Source organism: Oenanthe melanoleuca, chromosome 4, assembly GCF_029582105.1.
Source record: "Oenanthe melanoleuca isolate GR-GAL-2019-014 chromosome 4, OMel1.0, whole genome shotgun sequence".
Classification (NCBI taxonomy): Eukaryota; Metazoa; Chordata; class Aves; order Passeriformes; family Muscicapidae; genus Oenanthe; species Oenanthe melanoleuca.
Genome location: NC_079337.1, coordinates 59,120,455 through 59,145,332, shown reverse-complemented (window position 1 = coordinate 59,145,332; position 24,878 = coordinate 59,120,455). Strand labels below are relative to the sequence as shown.

The following is a 24,878-nucleotide window of genomic DNA, read 5'->3' as shown; positions in this document are numbered from 1 at the left end:
ATCTTGGGTTCTGAGTTTTCCTTTTTGTCAAAGCAACTCACTGGGAATTTTTGTGAAGTAGTTTGTCTGGATAGAAATCTTCCTCAGAGCCCCTGTCTTCCAGATTATAGTTTAATTGCACTTTAATTGACTCCTTCAACTGGACTTATCCCACCTGACATTAGATATGCAATAGATGTGCATAAATTAAGCAACCAAGTCTTCTCTGGAGTCAATAATTAGAATGGAATACTTTTGAAATTTCTCTGTTCTTGAAAGCAGGTTCAATCACAGTCAGCTTTTATTTCTCCCTGCATATACTTGAAACAAAAAGGGCTCTTGTCAGAATGGAATAAAATTTCAGAATTTTCCAAAAGGCTCCTCCTACTGCACTGTCAGCTTACTTACCATCTTTGTTATTGATGGCTACTTTTATCAGTAATGATTCATATTCTACATGACTAGCCTAATAAACAGTATCACATCCCAACACTCCCTGTAAAGCACCAACAAAAACTCCAGCAAGCAGGTGTTTTCTGCCTGAGCAAGAAATAACTGCCTCTAATCTTTCTGAAATAATGTAATATTCCCAAATATAAAAGGTTTTCAGCTGAGAACAAAGAGGTTCTCTTTAAGGAAAGACATTTTATAACTAAGTTAAGGGTATCAGGGACACCTCCTCCCAATGTGCAGAAAACATTGTTCATTGCTGAGTCCTCACAAAAGTGTCACAACACTGACTTTGAGAACTGGTATGAGCAGTGAGACCAAGCACATCCTTCCAGTGATTTATGATAAAATCCTCCAGGATTCTCTTCTAGTAACAGCAGGGAATGTAAGGAATCTTTAAACATATGACAATATGAGTATTTTCTAGTTGACTTACCAGAAGCTATTGCTTCTAAGTTTATTTATATAGAGTATATTTTCAGGATATTTCTCAAGTCACAATTGATTCTGACATAACACATTCTATCAAAATTTTTGCCATTCAAGTCTAAACCAACAAACTTATATGTACTTATCAATATCTAAAACAATGTCCATTAGCAATAATATAAAAACAGAAATGTAGACAGTAGTCATAAGAAGACTGGCTGTACATTTCTACAGCACTGTATTCTATAAAACAACTGGTGTTGAGATGTGAGACTGGTGCACCTGACTCATTATCACTGCACAGCACAGGCTGCTGTAATTGCTCCTGTCTCCCTTGTTTCTGCTCCAGCCCCAGACACCATGGTCTGTCCTGGTTCATCCTAGCAATGTCAGAAATGTACACCTATTCTCTAGATTATACAATTACTTTCCCCTCCCTGTGCTCCTCTAGTTCCAGAAAACTTTTGCAGGCTCCTACTGGAGAACTAATTACAAAACTGTGTCCTGCTACACTACTGTGACATCCCAATAGCCCCACTGAATGGAAGCTTTCCCAAATAATTTCCAGCATGTGATTACTCCTCTTTATGCTTCAAAGTAACTCACAGGATGTTTCATACACAAACATAAAAAAAACCTTGAGACAGCATTTTAACTGATTTTAACTGATACTCTTTAAGCTGCCTTGAAGGACAGCACTAATACAGAAATTGAGATTTAAAGGGAACTAATATGCATAACACTTTACACTGAAGTAAAATGTTTGTACAACCAAAAGAATCTAACACCATTAGTTTCCTTAAATTATTGAACACATCCATTCCCCAGAGGCTCAGAATAAGGAATTTCTTTCAGAAGCTTCACCTTGCTTCTTCAAGAAACGGAAATTTTCAAATAATTTTGAAGTGGTAATATTCCCCTGGCTGAAAGGCTTAGTTCATTAATTGATCTCTACAAAAGAAACAACCTGCTGAAATTAAATATTTCCAGCAACATAATCTGGAATTCAGACTCCCACGAATTCTCACTATGATTACATGAAAGAACAGTAAGGGTTTCTGCCAAAAAGTGGAAAACTTTGTGCATCCACACCACATTCTGTACATTTTCATGTCAGACACCTGTTCAAACACTTGGACAACTTCAACATACTTCTTTGGACCTTCCAAAGGTTCTCATGAACTCCAAACACAATCTATTTGGTTTGTGTTAATATGAAGAGCTTTGTCTTACCTACTTCTCCAGCTGTTTGGAGACTGTGACCTTGTCTTAAAAAGCTGTAAAATGCCCTTCTAAATTAAGGATACCTTACACTGATTCTTTGTAACTGGCAGGACATGAACTGCAAGGAACAGGCACAGAGCTGGGATTTGTTTCTTCTCTATCACAGCAAAAGGACAAATATAATAAATTGTAAGTGCCAAACAGTCTTCTGGTTTTCAACTGCCATGAAGTATTTTGCTATGAAAGAAACAGGATTTGAAAACAACTAGGGAGAAACTAATGTCTGATTTTCAATCCTGTGTTTACTAAATTTGTTTCTTACCAATTGAAAAGGACATTTTCTTACAAGGGCAGAAAATGCTTGATGCTCTGTACACTGTGGGTCAAAGACTAAGGTACTGGGATTGTTTGGACCTGAAATCTTATTTCCTTCTGAAGACAGTGCAGAGACTCTTTGCTATACTGGATCTTCATAGAATGACATGCATCACTGCTGTTTCTGTTTAAAACACAGACCAATATTAAAAATTCTTGAGAAATTAATTCCAGAAAGATTTAGGCCTGTACACTGTCAAACACAGCAGACACAGCTGTAGCATTCACATGTATCTTGTCAGGTGGGAGTGAGATCTTTACACAGGCAGGGATCACCTCTTAATTTCACAGAAAGACAATGAGAGCACAGCCACTTATTGCAAAACAGGAAGAAGACTGGTCTAGGCAGATGTGCCTTGCTCTGGTTACCTTGTCACTGGTTATGCTTCTCTTCTTTTTTGGTTGATTTGCTGGTAGTAGCACATGCAAGTCAGCAGCTGTGGGCAGGCCAGGTTTCACAACTGTCATGAGTGTTTCCTCAGGTATATTGGTCTCCTGTGAAGACAACAAAGGCACACTTTGTGTTTTATATAAAATACATAAATAACTCCACATATGGCTTTTAGACTTCGGTGCTCAGATGCTCAATATTTAAAGGGAATTCCACTAGAAGCTGAAACATGAACAAAGCATATGAACAACACATAAATGTACTGAAATGTGAGCTGCTCTTTGAATATTGAAAGATTTAAGTCTTGTTATTGCATTAAAGTAATTCAGTGGCATCACAAAAAGAAGCAAAACAAAGAGGTTTTCAGGTTTTGTCAAAATTCTGCAATGGCTGAGCACTTCTGAGGTAACATAAAAAAAAAATTCCTAAGTTATTTAGGATCCTTTGTGGGCCACTCAGACACAGGATGGACTTAGAAGTGTGTATTCATTAGAGCTAACTTTAGCTTTTGAAGGTTACTTAAGAAGGTGCTTAATGGACAGAGTGAAGTCTTCCAATGTGAGACTAACACTCAGGTTCAATTCCTGAAATTGTAATGAATACCTTCATACCCTCCTGAAAGACAAGTGTAACTCATTTCATAATAGTTTGGCTTTTAGTCCCAAATTTCTCCATGTTTTGTACAATGCAGCCACACAATTCTAAAAACCATACCCTGGGCCTTTTCCTTAACCTTCCTCAAACAGATGCTGAAACTCCATTAAATTGTTCATATACTTTGGTAAATGTTTTAGTAATTATTAAAATGAGAGAGCTATTTTATAGGGGGAGTCAAATATTTTTTGACTGACACTGTGGAACTCATTATGAAATGAGTTTAAGTAGAAAAAAGCAAGAAATTAATTTGACATTTGATAAAAATCCCAAAAAAATAAAAGCAGGAACTGCTATAAAGTCAAAAAGTTTAGAACCTGATTTGCACAATTGCAAATCCAGGAAAAGCAAAGTGATTTAAAATTCAAATATTTTATAAAAAATATCAAGCTGTATCTCAGTGCTACTGCCCTCATGAAAGCCATGTGTGCACCCTCAGTTGCTGGCAGTGTGTGCCTGAAGAGCCACAGCACTACTGCATAGTTTGTATTTGATTTAACCTACAGGATTCAGCTGTTCCCAAGCCACATTTCTTTTGTGAACATGCTCTAAAAAAACAGCTGTACAAATTGTGTGCCTATATATTATACATAATTTTCAAAGTTACAGAACAAGCACTGTAAATATTTTCTTTCTGCTTTGTTTTTACACAATGATGATGTCTTTTATATTACACATTGCTTAGCTTCTAAATCTCTCACATTTAAGCTACTTAACTCTTCCTGCTTTGGATCAGCAGTGTTTGCTGATATGTCTATCCCTAATCCCAGGGAGCAGTACTTAGTATTAATTGCCAATTAGGCAGTGTTAGACCTAAACTGTCTGTGTCACAACATCTTGGGGACAGCTTGCACTTAAACGTGACACTAGGCTCAAACCTGCTTGAAATATGGCTCATGAGGTTCAATTTATTATTTTGCTCTGCCTCCATTTTAAAATACCTTCTAAATGAGAAGGTATTAACTTAACCATCAGTCTTTATGACTGGTGAGGGAACACATCAGGACCAATCTGAACGAGCACCTTTGCGAGAAGTCGCGTCACAACCCGCCCAATGTCCTCCCTCCACTCCGGGATGTCGGGGTTGTACATGTCCAGATGCTTTGTAAACTTCAGAGGAAGAATATGAAAATGATCTAGGAAAACAAACAGAAACAGCAAGAAATAAACCAGACTGCAAAAGGGGTTTGATGGTTTGATAGAGCTAAAAGTCTCTATTTAGCACTTTTTGCTGCGCAGCGCTGCAGTATCCAGGACCCCTGCTGCTCTCTGTTGTCAGGCACTCAATTTCTTTCTGTATTTTTACCAACATCATCAAAATTCTGCCCAAAGACTACAAAAGGAGGAAGAAAAGGAAATAAAGCAGACTTACTTACATGTTCTGGGGTCAAAATGTTCCCAATAATTTTCCCTAGGTCAATCAGGGAGTATTAAAAAGAAGTCATTTATTTGAAATTATAATGTACCAATGGATTTTGTTCTTGCTGAATCATAAGCATGTGGGGTTTTTTCCACTACATGTTTCTGTTTTCCATATAAAATGAATGTGTTATGCCATAAATTAGATATGAAAGCAAGAATATAACTGTTATGACAAAGACTAAAAACTTCCCTCTTTGAAGAAAAAATAAAACAAAGGTACACCCACAATATTTCTCTGGATATTGTCAAAAAAATCCAAAATACCAGAAATGGGTTGATCCTCAGAAAGTACTGTCTAAAATCTTCCCTTTCTCCCTTCAGGATTATTGGATGAAAACCTAGGGAACTTAATGCAAAGCAGGGATAGAGAACCTTTGAAATGCAAGTCAAACCTGCTTCCCCCAGTATTTCCAACAGAATTTTGTTTTAAGATGGCTTTCTTTTTCAAAAGTTGCTTTATTTTCCTGATGGCCAGCACTTTCATGCTCTTGATATCAGGATTGGCAAAAGGAGCACTGAAATGATAAAGCCATTGATGTAGTCACACTAAGAGGGTTATACTTCTAAAGATTTCTAAAAAAGCTGATGTATTTATAAGTGGCAGCATAAATGTTGTATCCATTTATCTTGGAAAAGGAGAAGGTTCATAAAAGCTCCATTTAGCATAAGTAGGAGTTTTGTCATTATTTCAAATTAGCAAGTGTACTAAAAGCAAAAATAGCAGAATCTTCTTCAGACAATAGAGATGTATCACATCTTGTATTGCATGATATCTGAAGGCTTTTAGCTCTGCATTAAAATAAAAGCTTTTATACTTATCACAATTCCCACATGTGACAGCACAAATACAAATGCAAATAATTTCCCAGCACTGCATTTTCCACAGTATATTATGCCTTGTCACCACATCATAAAACACAAAAAAGCCACACCAGGGTACAGTGTAGAACAAGAGCTGAAGGGTTATTTAATAATTACAGCAGAGCTATATTTGATCCAAAATCTCAGATAAACATCAAGGTAACAGTGACATATTGTGATAAAAGGCAATTATTTGATGTGGTTTTCAATGCTGAGAGCATATACCCAACTAAATTTTCTTTTTTTTCAGAGGTATTTAGACTACCTTACTTACAAATTCTGGGAAACTTACTAGTCACAGGCCAAAATACTACTTGAACACATAACATCTGGGAACCAAAGTAACATTTAAAATAAGTGATGGAAACAAAATGTTTGAGATTGCACCTCCCATACAATCTCACTGTTCAGCTTTGTGGAGTTATTTCGTGACCATTCATGCCTCTAATTATAACAATTAAATCTAGCATTGGATATAATTTTACAATAGGTACACTTGTTGTAGGGCTGGTTTTAGAGGTCCAATAAAAATACATATGAAACAATAAAAAGGAAAAAAGACAAATGTCTCACCAAAAACATGGACAACTTTTGAGTCCTGAAGCATAGAGCTCCCACAGGAAACTTGTACTGTAACTCTGACATCACCTGTCTCAGCAAATGTTGTCACCAGAAAACTCTCCAATGTAAGCAGAGGCTTTGAAAAAACAAAGAACAGTTGAAAACAGAATTTCAGCAAGAGCCATGAGAACAGTGTTGGAAGAGACTTGTTAAAAATACCACCAAAAAAATTTCACATAAAATTTAAATTTTTCAATATTTTATCAAATTAATCAAATATAATTTTCAATATAGAATTTTTCTTTCCCTAAAAGCATCCTGTATAATCAGAATAGTAGCCAGATGAGGAAAATATTTACTTTAGAGTAATTGGTTGAATATTAGGTTTTCAGTTAGGTCCCACTAGAATTAATGGAGTCTGAGGGAGACTCAACAATCTCTACAAGATTATATGAAGCAAGTAATTCACCTCAAAAATGTAGGTTATGTCAGGGTCAAAAGGATTAATGCTGACAGCTTAGAGCACCAGCCCACAGTAACCTCTAAGGTGGAGCTGAGATACTCTGTTCCCTTATCACGTCCTTCAGAATCACAAAACCCTTCACAAGAGCCTCTGCCTGTTCTTGCAATGGCAAAGTCAATAATGATGAACAGATACAGGCTGGGATTATGGTAGACAGCACATTCACAAGAAGGAAGTTCACTGCTCTTATTTGAAGCATTCCTCTGTCACACTTAGTCTGCCTCATAAAGAAAATATTTTACTTATCTGTTACTGAAAAAATTACTTTAAAAGAAATTAACCCAGCTAGACAATAAATATTCCCAATAGAAATACTTGGATATTTAATGCTCTAGGACATTTTTATATAGACTTTGATCCCCAAATGAATAACACTAGATTTTTGAGTGCCCTCAATGCTTTGCCTACCCTTTAAGATAGCACATTTATTTTTGATATGACAGCTATTTTAGACTCCCAGAAAATAGTTATACAATGAAAAAATCAAACCAAAAACCTATTTATTTATTTATTTAGCACTTTAATTTACATCACATTATTAGCTAGGAACTGCATAAATCCAAATTTTATCATTCACCAGTTATGATCCCAAATCCATCCCCTTCTAGTAGCTGGGTTTTTTTCACAGGTAACAAAGTAGAATAAATTGTTGTTTCCCCCCACCAAGAAAACAGTTTAGAAATTGAATGAAAGGGACAAACTTAACTGGAAAGAGATTGAAATAATTTCAGTCAAAACCATTTGTGTACCTGAAGATTGTTTCCTATCCACCAGTAGAAAACTGTCAGATTAGGGTTCTTAGGCAGTATGATGGCTGTCAGGTTCACCTCCTGGTTTCTCCCAATGACTGGAACCACTTCTAAATTTAAAGCCTGGAGCGGAGCTGAACAAAGTTCCAAAAATATCATTGAACAAGAATCCATTTATTAACATCTCCTTCCCCAGAAACCTCCCACCTGTCCACCATAAGGTCCTGAATTTATTTTTCCCTCCCTTCTTTTCTTCCCTCTTTTACATCCGTGTTGAAAGCTATGGACATAATTTTAAATACCCAATTTCAACCAAAAAAACATCCCCCAGATCACCCAAACCCTTCATACAAAATCTTAAAGCAGTAAGACAGATCAACAAAATGCACTTCTCTCATGCCCAATTCACGTCCAATTCTAGAACACATAAGCAAATATTCCAGTCAAAAAGTGTAAAAGGCAATCTCAGCTTTTTTTTCCTTTTTAACTTAGTAACAAAAGATCAAATGAATAGAAATCTAACAAATCTCAAATTGCTAAGGGAAAAGCAGAAAACTGAAAAAGAATGCTGCTGACTACTCATTTTCATTATAAAATATCAGCTGTTAGGCTCACACCACACAAAAAATCTCATTAATGCATGCTTTAAAATAGATGTGTACATCAGGGGAGCATTTATTTGCAAATCAAAATGGATAACCTCTGGACTCCAAAATGTGCCTTAGAGTAAGTTTATTCCTTTCTGAACTACCAAAACCATAAACATTATTATTTGTTTAAAAGAAATGCATCATTACAACAGTTTTATCTGCTTGTAAGTGTTGTGTTTATTAGTGTTTTGCTGTTTCACAGTACAATAACTGTGTTGAAAGAAAATCTTTCCCTCAGAGGTTTCCCAGTATATCTTTATCAGAATGTCTGAAGGTAAAAGCTTTTTAACAGTAAATGTGATAACTAGAATTTCTTAACTTCTTCACCTGCACCAACCACCTGGGATAAAAAACCACTGTATAGCTCAACACTCATTCATTACACAGAATGAATACTAATCCATTTCTGTTCCATTCTAAGTATCTTTTAATTCATTCAAGGTTTTTGCATCTCAGGGCAAACTTATAGGTCTAAAGTATTTCTCTTATTTTGTATCAGGAACTGAGTCATTGCTTGTTCACTTCTAATTCACTTTGACTAAACTGACTGAACTTCTGAGAGCAAGTTGTCCAAACTCCTTTTCCACCTCACTTCACCTGTCTGTGTGGTGCTTCATCCAAATGTAAGGCTCTACTTTCACTCTGCATTTTCTCCAATAACTCTTTAACCACCTACATGAATTCAAGAAATGTTGGATGCTTTACCAAATTATTTCTCCAGTACCTTCCAGAGGAGCAAAAATGCTTCTCCAGTGATGGTGTTTTGAAGAAAATTCAGAAATGTTAGGAATTTAATTAAATTTTTTCTTCCTAGATATAGATCTTCCTTCTGGAAGGATCTGAGAAACAATTTTGCTTTTGCCATAAAGTTGTGTTTCCACAGAGGAAACTGATCACCTTGAGATATGGCTTTGCTCCTGAGGAAGATTAGTTTCTTTTCCAGAACTTTTAGAGGCCAAGTTTTTTTGGTACTTGAATGATGACTGTAATTTTAAGTTTATTGTTTCTACTGCAAATCCTTCTGCTTGTCTCTGTCACTCAATTCCATAATGCATCTGAACAAGCTTCATAGCACCCTTAAGTGTGTACAATTAAGACTGAAGTTAAATGATTTCTATTTAACTAAATTAAAATTTCAGTAGTTTTCAAAGTTCCACACTATAAAGGCCATGGTTCCATGAAAAATAAAATGCATTCAGCATATATATTAATGTATGTAGTTCTTCTTCAGTCCTTTTTATTCTGAGTTCTTGGGCCTTTATAGTTGCCTACTCTCATTTATGCTAATTCTAATTTGTAATTTCTCTTTGAGTTCATTAGAAAGTTGTAGATTGTTTAATCTGCATCAGAAAGCATGATTTGGATGACAGGCCAAAAGTCTTATAATTATCCTGCATTACAGAGTATCCCATAGCAACCTGGCAGGAGTGAAAAATATTTCCTCTACCATTTGCCTCTGAAAAAAATTCCCTGGGAATAATACATCAGTTGGAGAGTGCTGACTCCTGGAAGCAGGATTCTATAGAGATTTCTGCTTTCATGGTATTCCACAGTGAAAAATGTCCCTTAATGGCTATTAGTTTTCACTAAAATGTAGAAATTGCAGTTTAATTAGTGCCAACTAATTTCCTCAAATCTTGCAATTTACCTGAAAAAATTTAAACAGATCAAATCACACGGAAGGCATTTGCCCAAGCAGGCTGTGTAACACACTTCCATGAGTCTGCCAGTCCCTGTGCAGCATCCACAGGCAGGCTCAGGAAGGGATCACATCTGCCCCAGGGCTTTGCTGCCTCTGCACTTCAGCACCCGTCCCCCTAATGCACCAGTCATCTACTTGTGTAGAATAACTGCTTTCTGCAATTTTAAAATCTGCTGCACAGAAGAAAATCAACATTTTTTAGTTTTACTGTCTATCCTAACATAGGCCATATTAAAAGCACACTTTCAGTAAGTCTTCTGCTTTCTATCAGGGCTTGCTACTTCTTGTCATTCTCTGAAGTTATTCTTGTTATTAGAAGTTATTCTTGGAGAGAAGGATGTCACACAGAGTTTTTTCCATTCATTGCTTGTACAGATCTACTATTTCTTTGCCTACTCCACTTCTCAGCACCTAGAAGCTTCTAAAAAGTAACAGTGAAGCCCTAAGTAATTTATCTGAGCTCTCTGGAGTTGTCAAATGATTTAAAAAACAAACACAACAGAGAAAGAGATAATGAAACTGAGGTGTAAAATCTGATTCTGATTCTTTCTGCTTGATATTAACAGGAGGTTGGTCTTCAGCATGAATGTGTTTGGCTTCACCTGCTAATCAAACAAGAACTGGAAACTCTGAACTCAAGGACACTGACTAGCAAAATAAATAAATATCAGCAGTCACTAGAAAAGCTGACATAAAGCAGATGGCTCTGTGCACAACCTGGTATATGGCTCCAGTGATTTCCTCTGCTTTGGGATTAGGATGGAAGACACACCACTCACAACAGAGGGAAACAGACACCTGGAGAATGCAAGATGAGTATCTTTTCCTTTGATGTTACTAGTTTCTGAATTTTTGACACATCTGAAAACAGGCAATAGCTGTCTTGATTCTCAAAGGAAGAGGAAAAATCAGTTCCACTTTTGAGTTCTCCTCTTCATTGCAGTTATGAGATGACTGAGGTACATTAAGCTTGCAATGGTGCATGATATTCCCTGGGCAGTGCTATTCTTTATTTTATATCTGTTTGATTGGGGTTTTTCAGTCTTAATTAAGGAGAGGAAGAGAAGTATAAGTCAAGTAATACTGCCTGCAAACATGAAGTCATATCCAAGCACCACTTAAAACTCTGTGAGAATAAACTACCTAAAATTTAGATTTAGAACCATTGAAATTTCGACTACATTTTAAAATCACACAAGAGCTCATACGTTTCCCAACACGTCTGTTAACCTGCTTTACACTGCAACTGGAAGCTTTACAAAGACACAGTTTGAAGTACTAAATTTTCACTTCTAAGACTGACAAGGGGTTTTGAATCAGGAAGATGGATCAAAACTGAAATTTATACTGAGACATGGTTGTTATTTAAAGGATTAGTAAACCATCCTTCTGCCAAATCCAAACAAAACTAATTCTGACCTCCTACTGGATTAGGTTTACGAGCCTCTGCATTAACAACACACAGGAGGATATTGAAAAAAATTTGCTTTCTCCTAATTGTGACTAGTCACTTTCTTTCCTACTTCACAGCTGACATGAGGTTTTCCCAGAAAGGCACAAGTGGGAAAACCGAGGAGCTGACTCACAGCTGACTTGGACGAAGAGCACGGCCTCGGCGTGGCCGGCCGCGTTGTCAGCGCGCACCGACACGCGGTAGACGCCGGGGCTCTCGTAGCGGTGCCGGATGGGCTCCCCCGTCATCGTCAGGTTCACGTAGATCGCCTTGAAGCCGTCCCCAAGATCCACCTGGTACTTGGTACTCAATACATCACCCTAACAGGAAAACACATCAGGAATATCTGAAGTGGCCACAACCAAAATAGACACGTGTTCATATTCTTTTATGGAATCACAACAGTATTTTCTGCCCCAGCCAGATATCTTGACCCAATTGCAACAGCTGCAGCAAAACCACTACTGCCATGGCAATTACATTAGTGCAACAGATGCTGTGTGCACTAATAGAGATAATACCATGTTTACAGAGCAAGGTGCTACCTTAATATTATATATCCCAGACCACTAACCAAGTTGTATGGCACAGAAACCATCACTCCTCTCTTAATGCAGCTGGACATTATGTAACACAATGATGCAGGGCAGCCCCCGGTTCAAAAGTTATGCTCATGTGATTGTAAGCAACTGAAGATTGCTATTTTAGCAATTTACTACTCATCCCACAAGCTTCTAGCCTTTGCAATTATAAAATAAAATTAATTGGCTTAGACACCTTCCAGCCACACCTTCTTAGTGTTAACCATGTGGCCTTTAAGACCTAAGCTGGGATCTTCACACAGGGGTAGAGCATTATACCAAGCTAAAAGCATGCCAAGAACTAACATGCTCTAGTGCAAAATTAGATGCATGCTTAATGAATCAGATCACTGACCTGAGTTTGGGAAACAGTTTAAAAGTCCAGTCAAATAATTCTGTCATGTCAAACATCTCATGGAATTTTATAATTAATCACACTTCTGCTAAGTGCTCCTTTAAGTGACACTGTATTCCTAAACTCAGGCCTAAAGTACCACAAGACTGATACCACTGTCAAAGGACAAACATGACCATCATTCATGTTATGGCATGGCTGCTCAAGAGACACATCAGGCCTGTGCCACATGAACTGGTGATTTGGATGCAGTCAAAGGAAAATTAATTTTAGCTGTGAGCAGCAACACTTTCTCAATACTACTGGCATCACTGCCTGAGTGAGTTCCCTGCTTCCTTATGTCCAGCAGTGTGGATGCTCCTGCTTGCTTGCAGGATCATGGACATCACAGCCATGCAATTCAGACAGGCTGCAGGACCAGGCTTCATAGAAAAGCCTCTTTGTTGTGAAAACAAGAATTGATTTCAAAAACTTCCCTGTCTCTAGGAAAGGAATATATACACCCAAATGCTGGTCAAGTGACATAGAAGACCGTCAAAGCAGAAAAGGATTGACATTAAAGTACTCAAAAACCACTTAATTTCTCCAAAAGCCACTCTCTGAAATTGCTTTATTTCAAAATTTAATCCTAAAAGGCAGCACTTATGTAATTCTTCTCACAATGACAACGATCAGTGATTGCAATAATCTCCTCACTGGTGAATTACTCAGAGTTGGACACTTCTAAGATTTAGCAGGACAGGTACCCTGTCTTATACTTTTCCAAGAGAGGTTGGACCAGATGATCTTTGAGGTCCCTTCCAACCTGTCAGTCTATATTTCTATGATTCTTTGAAAATCAAAAGAGGTATCATGCCTAGGACCTATGTACCTTTCCATTACAAAAGGAAGGAAAACATACTATTATTTCCTCCTTTTATTAGTTTCCAGTATTTATTTGATTTTTTTCCGTGTTTCATCATATGAAACAACATTGCATGTAATGTAAAAAATACCCTTAATAAGAAACATGTAGGATTATCAAATACCTAAGAACTACATTTCAAGACACATAAAGGACTGTGAAAGCCTCTTCACTATGAATAGTTTTCCCAAATAACATCTTTCCTTTGACAACAGAAGAGTAGAATTTTGCAGAGGAGATAGTATATTATTAAAGTTTAAAGCAAAAGAGATATCTCCTTGCCAGCAATGTGTTGGTAAGTGGAATCTCTTTAGATGACATTAGCTTGCATACAGTTCTTGTGCACTTATGCTAACAAGTATACACACATATTTTTCCCAGATGAGACAGAAACCAGCATTGAAAGACAGCAGAGGAAGGTCTCTTAGTGTTTTATTCTAATAGCTTCTTTGGTGTGCCATCTTCAAAATGCCAAGGTATTTCTATTTCCTAACCAGTAAAGACAGAGAGAATGGAGAGACAGCAAAACACTGACAAAGGGAAAAGGCAGCTAAATCTATAAGGAATTGGGGTTTCCAGTTCCATAAAATATAGGAAATTTTCAGAACATTATTTATTCATATATTTATCCAACAACATTTGGGAAAAATTTTGATCATGATATGTATTTATTTGTTATTATTATTTATAAGGAAAGTTGCAAACTGCCCAAATGCACCAGAAGCCTGTTTCCTTCACTCTCTGATGTCTGGTATTCTTGCACCTAACAACATACATTCTCAGAAACCAGCAAATTAATTTTGCTCACCAGAGAAAGTAATGTGTTTTGGTTTGTTGTAGTAGAGCTGTTTCTTAAACTCAGTAATTGTTATGAATTCTCATTAGACTTTGACATACAGATTAAGTTCTAAACAATGCTCAGGATATTTGAGTTTCAATAATATTCTTAGCCATAGAGGGCACCAAACTGCTACATTTCTTCTAAATCTGTCTTTGTCTTTGATATATGGAGCAAAGACTACACCAAAAAACACAGCAAGGGATTCTCTTAAAAATCCCTTACTTCTGAAGATTTGTGAATAATTTTAAATGTTTTTCATATTGCCACAGAGATTCATGAAAGCTTCAGTAGGAAAAAAGTCAAAATGCCAATCAAAATCATTAGAATCCAAATTATAACCAAATGCTCTAGGCTTACAATAAACATTTCCAAACAAACTCTAAAAGGAGAAGGCAGCAGAACTTGCCACACAAAGTGCTGGGGCACTGCACGCACTGGGACACAGAGCCTGTGAAGCATTAAGCAGCCCAGTGCTCTGCACGTAACCCTCTTGATTCTATTACAGAAACAAATCCCAAGGGCTTGATTTATAGAGCACAGGTTGGCCAGAATGTGTGAACTTTCTTCAAGTTCTTGCAAACCAGTGGGGTTAGCCAGGATTACAAGACTCTGGTAACCTGAGCAGAGCAGTTATAGCCTAATGGTAAAAAACGAGCGTGAGAAAACAAACCCATGGCAAAAAATTCATCCAAAAGTTACTTGCTGCTGTTGGTCAGGGCCTTAGGGCATTGTCTCTCAATAAATAGAAAACCCCCCGTATCTAGTGGCAACACAACATTTATAATAAATATTCTTATGCTCAGCTATTTGTTGATTTTTATAAAGATTTGCCTCATTCCTCTCTGAAAGGCTGATTCTCAAAAATATCCAAACCCGAGTATTAAATGTTCTCTGCATATCTATTCTTCTCTGATACAGCAGCTGAAATTTTCAGTCCAAGAAGACTTTTGTAATCCAGTTACTCTGAGTTTCCAAGAAACCACTGCCTTTTCTGCTAAGGAGACAAATCCTGCTCTGTGGGTAGAATCTGGATGTTCTCTGAGTTTACTGGCTTGTCTCATTCACTTGAAATCAAGTCTCACTATTTAGAAAGCTGTTAATCTTTGTCTCAAGCACAAAATATTCTTCATTCAGCAGCAAAACAGGTAGGAATGAAACTAACCCTAAAATCAGTGACTGAACTTCCATGTAGCCAATGGTCATTACTACCTGCTCTTGTTGGACAATGAAGGTGATATCTTCCCCAGGCCTGACAGCCAGACTTTCTCCTCTGATGCTGATCTGAAGTCCCTTGGGAGCAGTCAATGGACACATATGGTGTGCTAAGTTCTGCTGCAGGTCTACTCCACCTTCACACACATTAGAAACAACTTTCCTGTACCTGCAAAAACAGTAAACAGTGGACACAGTGAATTGGAGGTAAGCAAAAGAATGCCAGCAAAGGCACCAAATACATGTGTGATTTTAGCTACTACATTTTCCTTGGGTTCACAGACAGACAAGACTGCAAATGATTTAAAGCCAATTCACAATGCAAGTACTTTCATTGGAGGCATTGCCTTTACTGGGAGAAACCTGATGAAGAAACAGGAGCATGATGAGAATTTCACTTGAATGCATTGGAAGAGTTGTTTTCCAACTTAGAAACATGCCTGACTAGCCCTCGGGGACCTACACAGTCTGCTGTCCTCTCTGCCATCCCCTTTTCTGGCATCCAAGTCTTCAATGCTCTTGGTTCAAATCCCAAAGATCAGAGAAATTAGACCAAACAGCTTCTGCATTAACCCAGAACTAATTGCTTAACAGCTGCTTTCAAATCTATTCATTCCTTAAAACACTTAAAGCATTTGTTTAATATAACAGTATAAAAGAGTGCAAGGACTCACACTTTTAAAGTGCTAATAATGAAACAGTCGGATGTGTACAGTAATTATTTACAGATTGCTTTCACACAGGTGTGTTATTTTTAAATATCCTTTAAAATCAGAGTCATGTTTCATTCTTTTGAATTCCCATTCTGTATATCACAGCTGTCAGCCACAACCCAAAAGGCAGCATTTCCTCAGAAAGGTAAATATACACAGACTGTGACTCTATTGCCAGATTGGACATTTCAGCATTTGGTTCTCATCTCCACAACTGACTGTGATGGTGTTATGATAAGCCAGAATAGATGCCAGCTGCAAGTTATTCTCAGCACAGACGTCAGACTACATTGTAGTGTATATTCTATGCAGTATTGTTTATAGTTACTAAAGCTTTCCTTTGATTCTGAGTGTCCCATATGATCAGGAAGAGAATCTATTCTCCACAGACTTCCTTACCCTATGGAAGTGAAAAACTTGGAAATTCTGTGAGAATATTGCCAGTTCCTCAAAGTAGTTCATTGGATCCAAACTGAAAATTACTCTGAACCCAAAAACCAAAAAAAATTCTGAAAAGACAGCTCCTCTTCTTCTCAAATGAATTCATTTTTGAACTGCTGTGAGCATGCAAAGTATTATATTTCTTTCATTAGTCTGTAGAAAGCTTCTGTTCATGCTCTAAGTCAGAATCAGAACTTTTCCATTTCCCAGTTTTTATAGTTTGCCTTATTTACATTTCATAGAATCATAGACTGGTTTGGGTTGGCAAAGACCTTAAAGATGATCTTGTTCCAACTCCCCTGTCATGTACAGGGCCACTTTCCATTAGACCAGGTTTCTCAAAGCCCCATCCAATCTGGCCTTCAACACTTCCAGAGATGAGGAATCCACAGCTTCTCTGGGCAACTTGTGACAGTGTCTCAACCCCTCTCACAGCAAAGAATTTTTTCCTAATTATCTAATCTAAACCTTCCCTCCTTCAGTCTAAGCCATTCCCCCTTGTCCTATCACTACATGTCCTTGTATAAAGTCCCTCTCCATCTCTCTTGTAGACTCCATTTAAGTATTTAAATGCCAACTTCTTTGAAACCACATGTGGGGCTGCTGTTTCAAATATTGTCCTCCTCTTTGGAAGCCTCATCAAGCCCTTGAAAGGCAAAATCAGCTTACCCAGTGCTGCTGGTGTATGCCTGCCCCAGCACACAGTCTTCAGGAGGTGCTTCTGGGTTAAACCAAAAGTCAGCAAAGCATTTGCTCGACTCCGACTTCAGAGGTGCAGAGCGCTCAAACCCATAATCACTGAAAAACATCAACACCAAAAGTGGTACTATCCCTGCTTCACTCTGCAATCCAGCTTGGGGTGAATGAAACTACATTTTTCAAAGTCAATATATTTTTCAGTGTTATTCTACTAGATGAACATACAAGTCGATGAAGCCAATTGTGTTCTAATTTCAATGGGAGTTGTGTGAACTTGGGGGAAAAACTGGTTGCAATTACTTTGTCAGTTCTGCAAAATTACCTCCCTTGATAAAAAAATAAAAGGTTTTTTTAAAGGTTTCCTTTGACACCTTTGACACTCAGACAAACTTTTTTTTTTATTCTTTTTTTTTTTAAGTAGAAAGGGTTTGCTTGCCTTTAAAACTAATTCCATGGTAATTTCTCAAGTTTTGATCAATAGAGAAAAACAACAATTTTTTTTTCAGTCAGGTGAAACAAGTACTTAAAAATGGCAACATTTTTAAACAAATGCAGGTGTAAAAGAAACCCATTATTCAATATCAGGTTGCCTATTTGCTAATAGATGACTAAGTAGGAGCAGAGGCAAAAGGAGGAAAATAAACCCATCTCAAACTCTAAGTAAATATTCATTAGCAAGAAGTCAAAAGGCCCACAGAGAGACTCACCATAAGAAATCAGTGTTCACACATTCACAAACTTTGGATGTGAGAGCTGATGTGAAACTTTTGCCTTTGATGCACCATGATGAAATCTTCCTCTTCCGAAAGCTTCTCTGCTGGCCCATGATGCAACGATCACCCTGAATGTCACAGCACAGGACTTAGTGCAAGGGAACCTCCACCACACAGGCCTTGTGCTGTACCAAGAAAGGCTGGTCTTGCTGCCAAGACTATAAACTTGATCAACCCTCTGATCTCAGATATATAGGCATAGAGAGCCCTCACACCAATTGCTGTCTACTAACAGGTCATTATAGAGTTGTAACATAGCCTATATTTCCAGGACACAAATCTGAAGATGCACATGAAAATGCAAGTACAATTTATTTTTCATGAGTGCTCAACCTGTGTACAAAGCTCTGAATGGCCATTTAAAAATTTCATCTGACTGCCAAATTCAGATAGCTGAATTTCTCTAAATCATCATATCTCGTGTTGGTTGTCCACAAGAAGCACCAACCATGCAGACACAGAATGAACTCCCTCCATACACACTCCACTGGTAACTGGGCAGCTGCAAGTACTCTGTCAAAGTCACTTTAGTAATTTCTAATTTCTGAAAGACATTTCAATGCCAGTATCCCAAGATACTGTTATTCTTTAGGCTCAGATCTGCATAACATTCTTTGTATACACACAGCAGTCACAACCACGAGGTGTAAAATTAGGCATGAGAACTAGCAAATGAGAGCTCGAGTAACACTGAGTAGTATGCAAAAAATAAACTGACCCTGGTGGAAGAAGCAGAACATAATAATTAGAATGATTATGAATAAATATGATGGATTCCATTTAATAAAACAAATCCACCTCATATTGGTCTCTTTAATCAGTACACTGTACAGAGAATTTAGCTTCTGAAAAGTGGATTTGGCCAAAGCATGAGGATTAGCACAGCCTTAGTGCATTACTGCAGAAAGGGTATTACCCAAAACAACTGGACTCCATTATGTGATTGGTCCACTGAGATCCTAAACTACTTCTGGAATGGACTTATGGCAATTTATATATGAGTATGGTATGCAGTCAGGAAGTTGGCAGAACACAACTGCATGCTGAAATTGCTTCAATCAATATTTTACACACTTCATTTTATGGAATATACTTCCCAATTCAGCAGGACCACCTCTTACTATGGCAGACCCCCAGATATACTTCCACATTTTTGGGACACAGATCACACAACCAAAGGGAACACAAAATCCTCTCCCACTTTAAACTCTTGTAAAATCAGCATAAGGAAATTAAGCTGGGGATGTAGCATCCAAACTCAATTTGGAAACATTTTCTCAGCACACAACTCTACATGAATCTGAAAGCTATGGAAAAGTTTTGTCAGTTAACATAAAACCATGAATACCTGTAGATTTGTGAGGTCCCAAGACTCGTAGTCTTCATCAGTGCACTCCCTGGGGAAGGATGGTCTGAAGTCCACCTTCACCAGTTCCCAGTCTGAACGGTAGCTGATATGCCCAAAGACTCTGAACAAAAACCAAAAGTAAACTCTTACTGCTAAGAAATACCATACAGCTGAGATTCAAAATTTCAGTCCTATCTTTTCCTATACACAGTCATAGTTCTCTGCTAAAAGGTTCCAGATTAATTTTTCTTCCACTTTTATTCCTCTTCTATGTACAACGAGTCTAGTTAGGAAATAGTAGACAATTGTATGAAACTTTACAATGAAGAGATATAACTCATATATTGAAGGGTTTTTTTTCTGTAGCAAACTATCCAGAAATTTAATGGGAAATAATATTTTCTAATTTAGAATCAAAATTTTTTGTCGATTATCTTGCTGTATGAAACGGACAGAGCTCTGAGATTTTGGCAGGAAATTCAGATCAGGGAGCAGAATCCCAGATCACCAGAGTCACTCATTCCAGCTCTATCACTCATTCCTTATCATTTGCAATTACTTCAGGTGTTTTTGTTGCAGGATTTTGTGCTAATTCCTACAGTCTTCAAATGGCAATGTGCTATTGTCAAACTCACAGCATTATCATGATACTGTATTAATTTCTAAGGAATACACTACATTGTGCTCGAGAACTCAGAGCCTCTTCTTCATATCAGATAATTCAATATATAACAAAACTCAGCCACAAACTGTAGAATTTTTGTGGGGAGAAAAAATTAAAAAAAAAAAAAGAAATCTCATCACTTTAAGAACCAAGCTGTACTTTCGAAGCAGCCAACATTTTCTAAGTCAGAATTTTTATTTCCAAAACAAAATGGGTACGTGTGACATCCAGCAACAAATTAGAAAGGATAAAGACTCTATTTGGGCATAAGGAAAACGTATTTGTGGTTTGTATCAGGCTTATGTGACTTACTTGCCAAAGAATTTAAGGTTAATTTTGAAGCCAACAATTTCTGTGCAGTTCATACTGCACAGAGTTCATATTCCAAGCTTTAGTATCATTCTCCAAAGTAATTAATTCCTTTTGTTTTGCCCTCAGTTTTGTCCAAATCCAGACACAGCAGGAACAGTACAGTTTTACTAAAAGCATTGTGCAATGCCCAGTCATTTCTCTTGCCCTGAATACCAGGTTCAGATTGGAACTGGAGTGGAGCAGAAGTGGTTGATTCTGTACAGCACAGAGGCAATACAAGAAGCATGTTCCCTGGTAAAAGGCTTACAGCTCTGAAATCTAACAAAACGGCTGAAAAATGGTTCACAGAGACAAGATTTCCCTCCTTTCCTTTCTAATGTCTACTTCTCCTCCACAGCAGAGAGATGTAGATATCAAAAGGTTATTGCCCACACTGCTCACATTATAATGTCTGGACAACCCACGCTTACAGGAAACCACACCACCAGCCCTGCAGTTAATTAAACACAAACACATGCATTTACTCATTGCATGTCTTACTCTTTTCTTGTAGGGCTCTGAGATTAAAGGACTTGGATCATCTAATTCCTTTCCTTCTAAAAGCACCCATGGCTCAGAAGTAGAAGCAACACACACAAACTAAAAAATGTGGCTCAGTCCACTGGCTGCATGTGCACATAGGTGTGTGGTCCCACTTCTCTCATTGAGCCTAAGGGTTTGGTTCCTTTTTCTGGTTCAGCTGGATCCTGAGAGCTGCTGTCACCATATAATCTTATTCACTATTGAGTAGTTATATACTCAATAAAATATCTACTTAGGTGGTCTCTTGCTTTTTTCATAATGCCTGTTTCAATATGACTGGGTTTGTTGACAGACATGAAGTGTCTTTTGCATGCAAAATACCTGTACTTCTTTCCTAAAATCTTTGTTTCTCCATACAAGGTACTAACATAAGGCAGACCTCACCATGTGCTTATGCAACCACCTACCTCAGTGACTGCTGCTCCAGACATCACAAAACTCCACAAATTTACTACATTTCTTTTGTTAACTCATTTATTAAAAAATACATTCAAGTGCAAGCAGCCAAGTCCTTTTAAAGCTTCACTCCTGCCTCAAGAAAAGTATTATCTACAGAACAAATGAAATTGTCTCCATTTGTGTTAGCTATCCCAGGCAGATTAGTCAAGGAGAGAGGAAGAAAGGAGATGGTGTTTTGAGTTCAAGGCAGAACAGAATAATGACATTCTCCTGAAAACATAATCTCTGAACTATAATTAATGATCTTTGAAACCTCATGAGGGTGATTCCAAATAACTATGGCAAAGGAAACATGTTGCTTATATATATAAATATGCATACACAACCACACATACACATTTATGTGTGTATATATAACCAGAGATATAAAACAGCAAAACAGAGCTCAGAGAGTTAGGGAATTAATTTTGATATCCACAGAGATATCAAACAAATTATTGAGCTATCCACTTTTAAGCACCTTGGAGATAATTAAAATGATAGCAAACAGCTACTAGGATTTATCAAAACCAAATCATGTCAAACTAATGTAATTTCCTCCTTTTACAGGATAACTGGCTTAGTGGATAAAGGAAAGGAAAAAATGTAGCATATTTTGACCTTTGTTAGAACTGTTACACATTTTTAGCTGACATTGTTCTCAATGTAAAAAAGAATGCATCAGTGCAGATAAAATCACTGTGAAGAGGAATGGAAATACATACTGAATTAAAAGAATCCATTTTCAAAAGGTGGTTATCAAATAAAAAATATTTTGAGATCTGTATCACAAAGATATGATGGTTCCACAGTCAATATTTTCATTAACAGTTGTGGTCAAATAAAAACGACAAAAAATTTTGCAGGTAACACATAAGGAAGGGAGTGGACTTTGATGGAAGCAATATTCAGAAATCAAAATTATTAAATACATCAAAACCAAGAGCAGAAAGTACTCCTTGGGACAAAAGAAACCCAAACCCACATAAAAAGTGGAAACAAAAATGGGGAATAACTTTCAAATATCAAATAAAAGACTTGGGGAATTTTGTGGAATTAAAACAAGAATGCAGTCTTGCTGCAAAATAAGAAAGACTAATTCTAGATTATATTGAAAATAGAAGACATGGAGGTAATTATTTTTACAAACTTGGCACTGGTGAAACCTCTGGAAGAATATTGTGCCTAATTTTGGATGTTATATGCATATTTACAGACCCACTAAAAATTAAGTTGAAGAGGGGCAAAATGACTCATAAGCTGCTTAGAAAATGCAACCAATGAAGAATGATTGAAAGAATTGGGTTTTTCACTGGAATAGATAAAGCTGAGAAGTACAACAAAATATATGCAGAGTCTTGTTATAGAGTAAAGAGCTGTCTTCAAAGAGACCTGGAGGAAGGGCAAGAAAGACGAAGGACAAGGAAAAACTTAAAAGATACAGCCACATGATTCTCTAATTCCTTCTCCTCAGTGCTGGGGAATTTGCATGGGCTCAATTCTGGGCTCCCCTGAGAGAGATGGAACTGGAGGGGGTCCAACAAAAGGCTGTGAAGGTGATGAAGGGGCTGGAGCAGCTCTTGGGAGAGGAGAGGAAGAGACAAGTGGGACTTTCAGCCCAAAGGAAAGGCTTGGGGGAAACTGTCAAAGTCTATAAATTCCTGGAGGGAAGGTACAAAGAAGATTCTTTGCTAGGATTGGAGCCAGGTCTTCACTGGTGCCCAGTGACAGGACCAGAGGCAACAGACTCCAAATGAAACCCAGGAAGTTTTCTCTGAACACCAGAATTCAACATTTCTGCTGTGAGGGTGCACTGTTACAGGTGCCCAGAGAGGTTCTGACTCTCCACCCTTGGAGATATTCAAAAGCCATCTGGGAATAGCTCTGTGTGATTGGCTCTGGGTGGGTCTGTGTGAGCTAATGGGTTTAACCAGATCATCTCCAGAGGTCACTTCTGGCCTCAATGATTCCATGATTCTAGAGTTCTGTTGAAGTAATGATTCAAGATGTTGAAGTTGCTTATTCTGACCCACTAGAGTGAGAAATTAGAAAATATCAGGATTATAGATAGAGATTAGGTAAATATTGCCCAATTCCACACCCTATAATGATAGAAAAACTATTGAAATTACTCTGGAAATTATGCAAAATCTACTAAGATAATATAGCAGCTGTGTACAAACCATACGTACAAACAGCAAAGTCACTGCTTCAGGGGGTGAACTGTAACATTCTCTTCTGTGGATTTTTAGCAAAAGACTGAAATAACATTTCTGCATGTTTGTCCAGCCTCTTGGGAAAATAACCAAAAACAAAACAACAAAAACCAACAACTCCTCCCCCACCCCAACCCATTTCTTCATGGCTGTTCTGATTTTACAGACTGAAGACCACTCTGTGGTCTCACAGAGCACAGCAATGACACCAGTGTTCCAAACATTCTCTGGCTTAAATAAAATCTCAAGATTTAAGAAAGTGTCCCAGCACAGTGACAAATTCCATTAAAAATGCAGACAGATAGCTTTGTAATTCCTGGGGTAAATTTTCCAAGGAATGAGGCATTTTACACACATCCACTTTAGCAAACTATTTGAAAAAAGAGTCTTAATGCTTATTAATGCTATTGCTGCAGTAGCATGTGTTGCAGACACCTTGGACATTCAAAAGTACTGCTAAAGATCACTAGAATAAAAAAGTAGCATTTTTTCAAAGTAACAAAGGCATGTATTATGTAGGATTCAATGGATTAGACAAAAAATATGAGCTACAATAAAGCAATACATAACAGCAATCACAATATAATTGCTCAGGTGCAAAATATATAATATATATGATGAATAAAATCGTATGAATGAAAAAAATTGGAATGGTGCAGCAAGTGTAACTGATGATTAGAAGTTATATATCAAGATGATAGCAATTCATAAGCTACTAAAACCTTCCTCTTGATTAACTATATTTCATTAGAAAGACATCAAATCAATTCTGGTGAAACTATAAAAGATGATGCTGTGATAAATAATTTTGGAAGAAATTCCAATTACCTTGGAAATTAATTTACTTTTATTTGCAAGAATTTAGGATTCATACTTTTAACTTCAGCCTTTCAGTTGCCATAACAACTTTGTACATTTGTTCCTAGTTTATTTATGAGCACATAATTTTTTAATTTGATTGCATCATTTGATAGATAAGACAGTTTAATGCAGTTTTTAGGCTAACTCATTTAAACTATTTGCTATAGGATTGCTGGTTATTTCTGTTCCTGATAAAGCTCATAATCAGGCAGAGTTAATTTAACAGAAATTATATGCAATGATAATCTTTTCCAGTTAATTCTATTCAATAGACAAGACCTATTCAATAGAGACTCCTTGCTCAGATGACAGTAGTGGCTGTGTCATCTCCTGTCTGTGTGTTTTGCTTTACTCATGAATACCTGAGAACAATCAGAGATCTCAGAGTGTTGGGAGTGATCCTGCAGCATCTTCCCACCAAGGTCACAAAGGTCACATGGGGAATTTATTCTGATGTTTAATGTAGCAACTAAAACTGTGCAAGCTTTGCAGTTGTGCTGAGGAGTAGTGATGAC

General features: G+C 37.3%; 1 protein-coding gene across 1 annotated transcript in view; it reads right to left on the bottom strand.

The window, feature by feature from the left end:
* Window positions 1–24,878, bottom strand: part of SORCS2 (sortilin related VPS10 domain containing receptor 2) — a 523,907-nt gene that overhangs the window by 25,432 nt on the left and 473,597 nt on the right. Inside the window, exons 15-23 of the mRNA XM_056490195.1 lie at window positions 19,291–19,411; window positions 17,877–18,010; window positions 17,140–17,268; window positions 15,314–15,485; window positions 11,557–11,743; window positions 7,619–7,752; window positions 6,359–6,482; window positions 4,526–4,638; window positions 2,827–2,952 (exon numbers count right to left, since the gene is read on the bottom strand). Of these exons, the coding sequence (XP_056346170.1) occupies window positions 2,827–2,952; window positions 4,526–4,638; window positions 6,359–6,482; window positions 7,619–7,752; window positions 11,557–11,743; window positions 15,314–15,485; window positions 17,140–17,268; window positions 17,877–18,010; window positions 19,291–19,411 (1,240 nt within the window). The remainder of the gene's footprint in view (window positions 1–2,826; window positions 2,953–4,525; window positions 4,639–6,358; window positions 6,483–7,618; window positions 7,753–11,556; window positions 11,744–15,313; window positions 15,486–17,139; window positions 17,269–17,876; window positions 18,011–19,290; window positions 19,412–24,878) is intronic.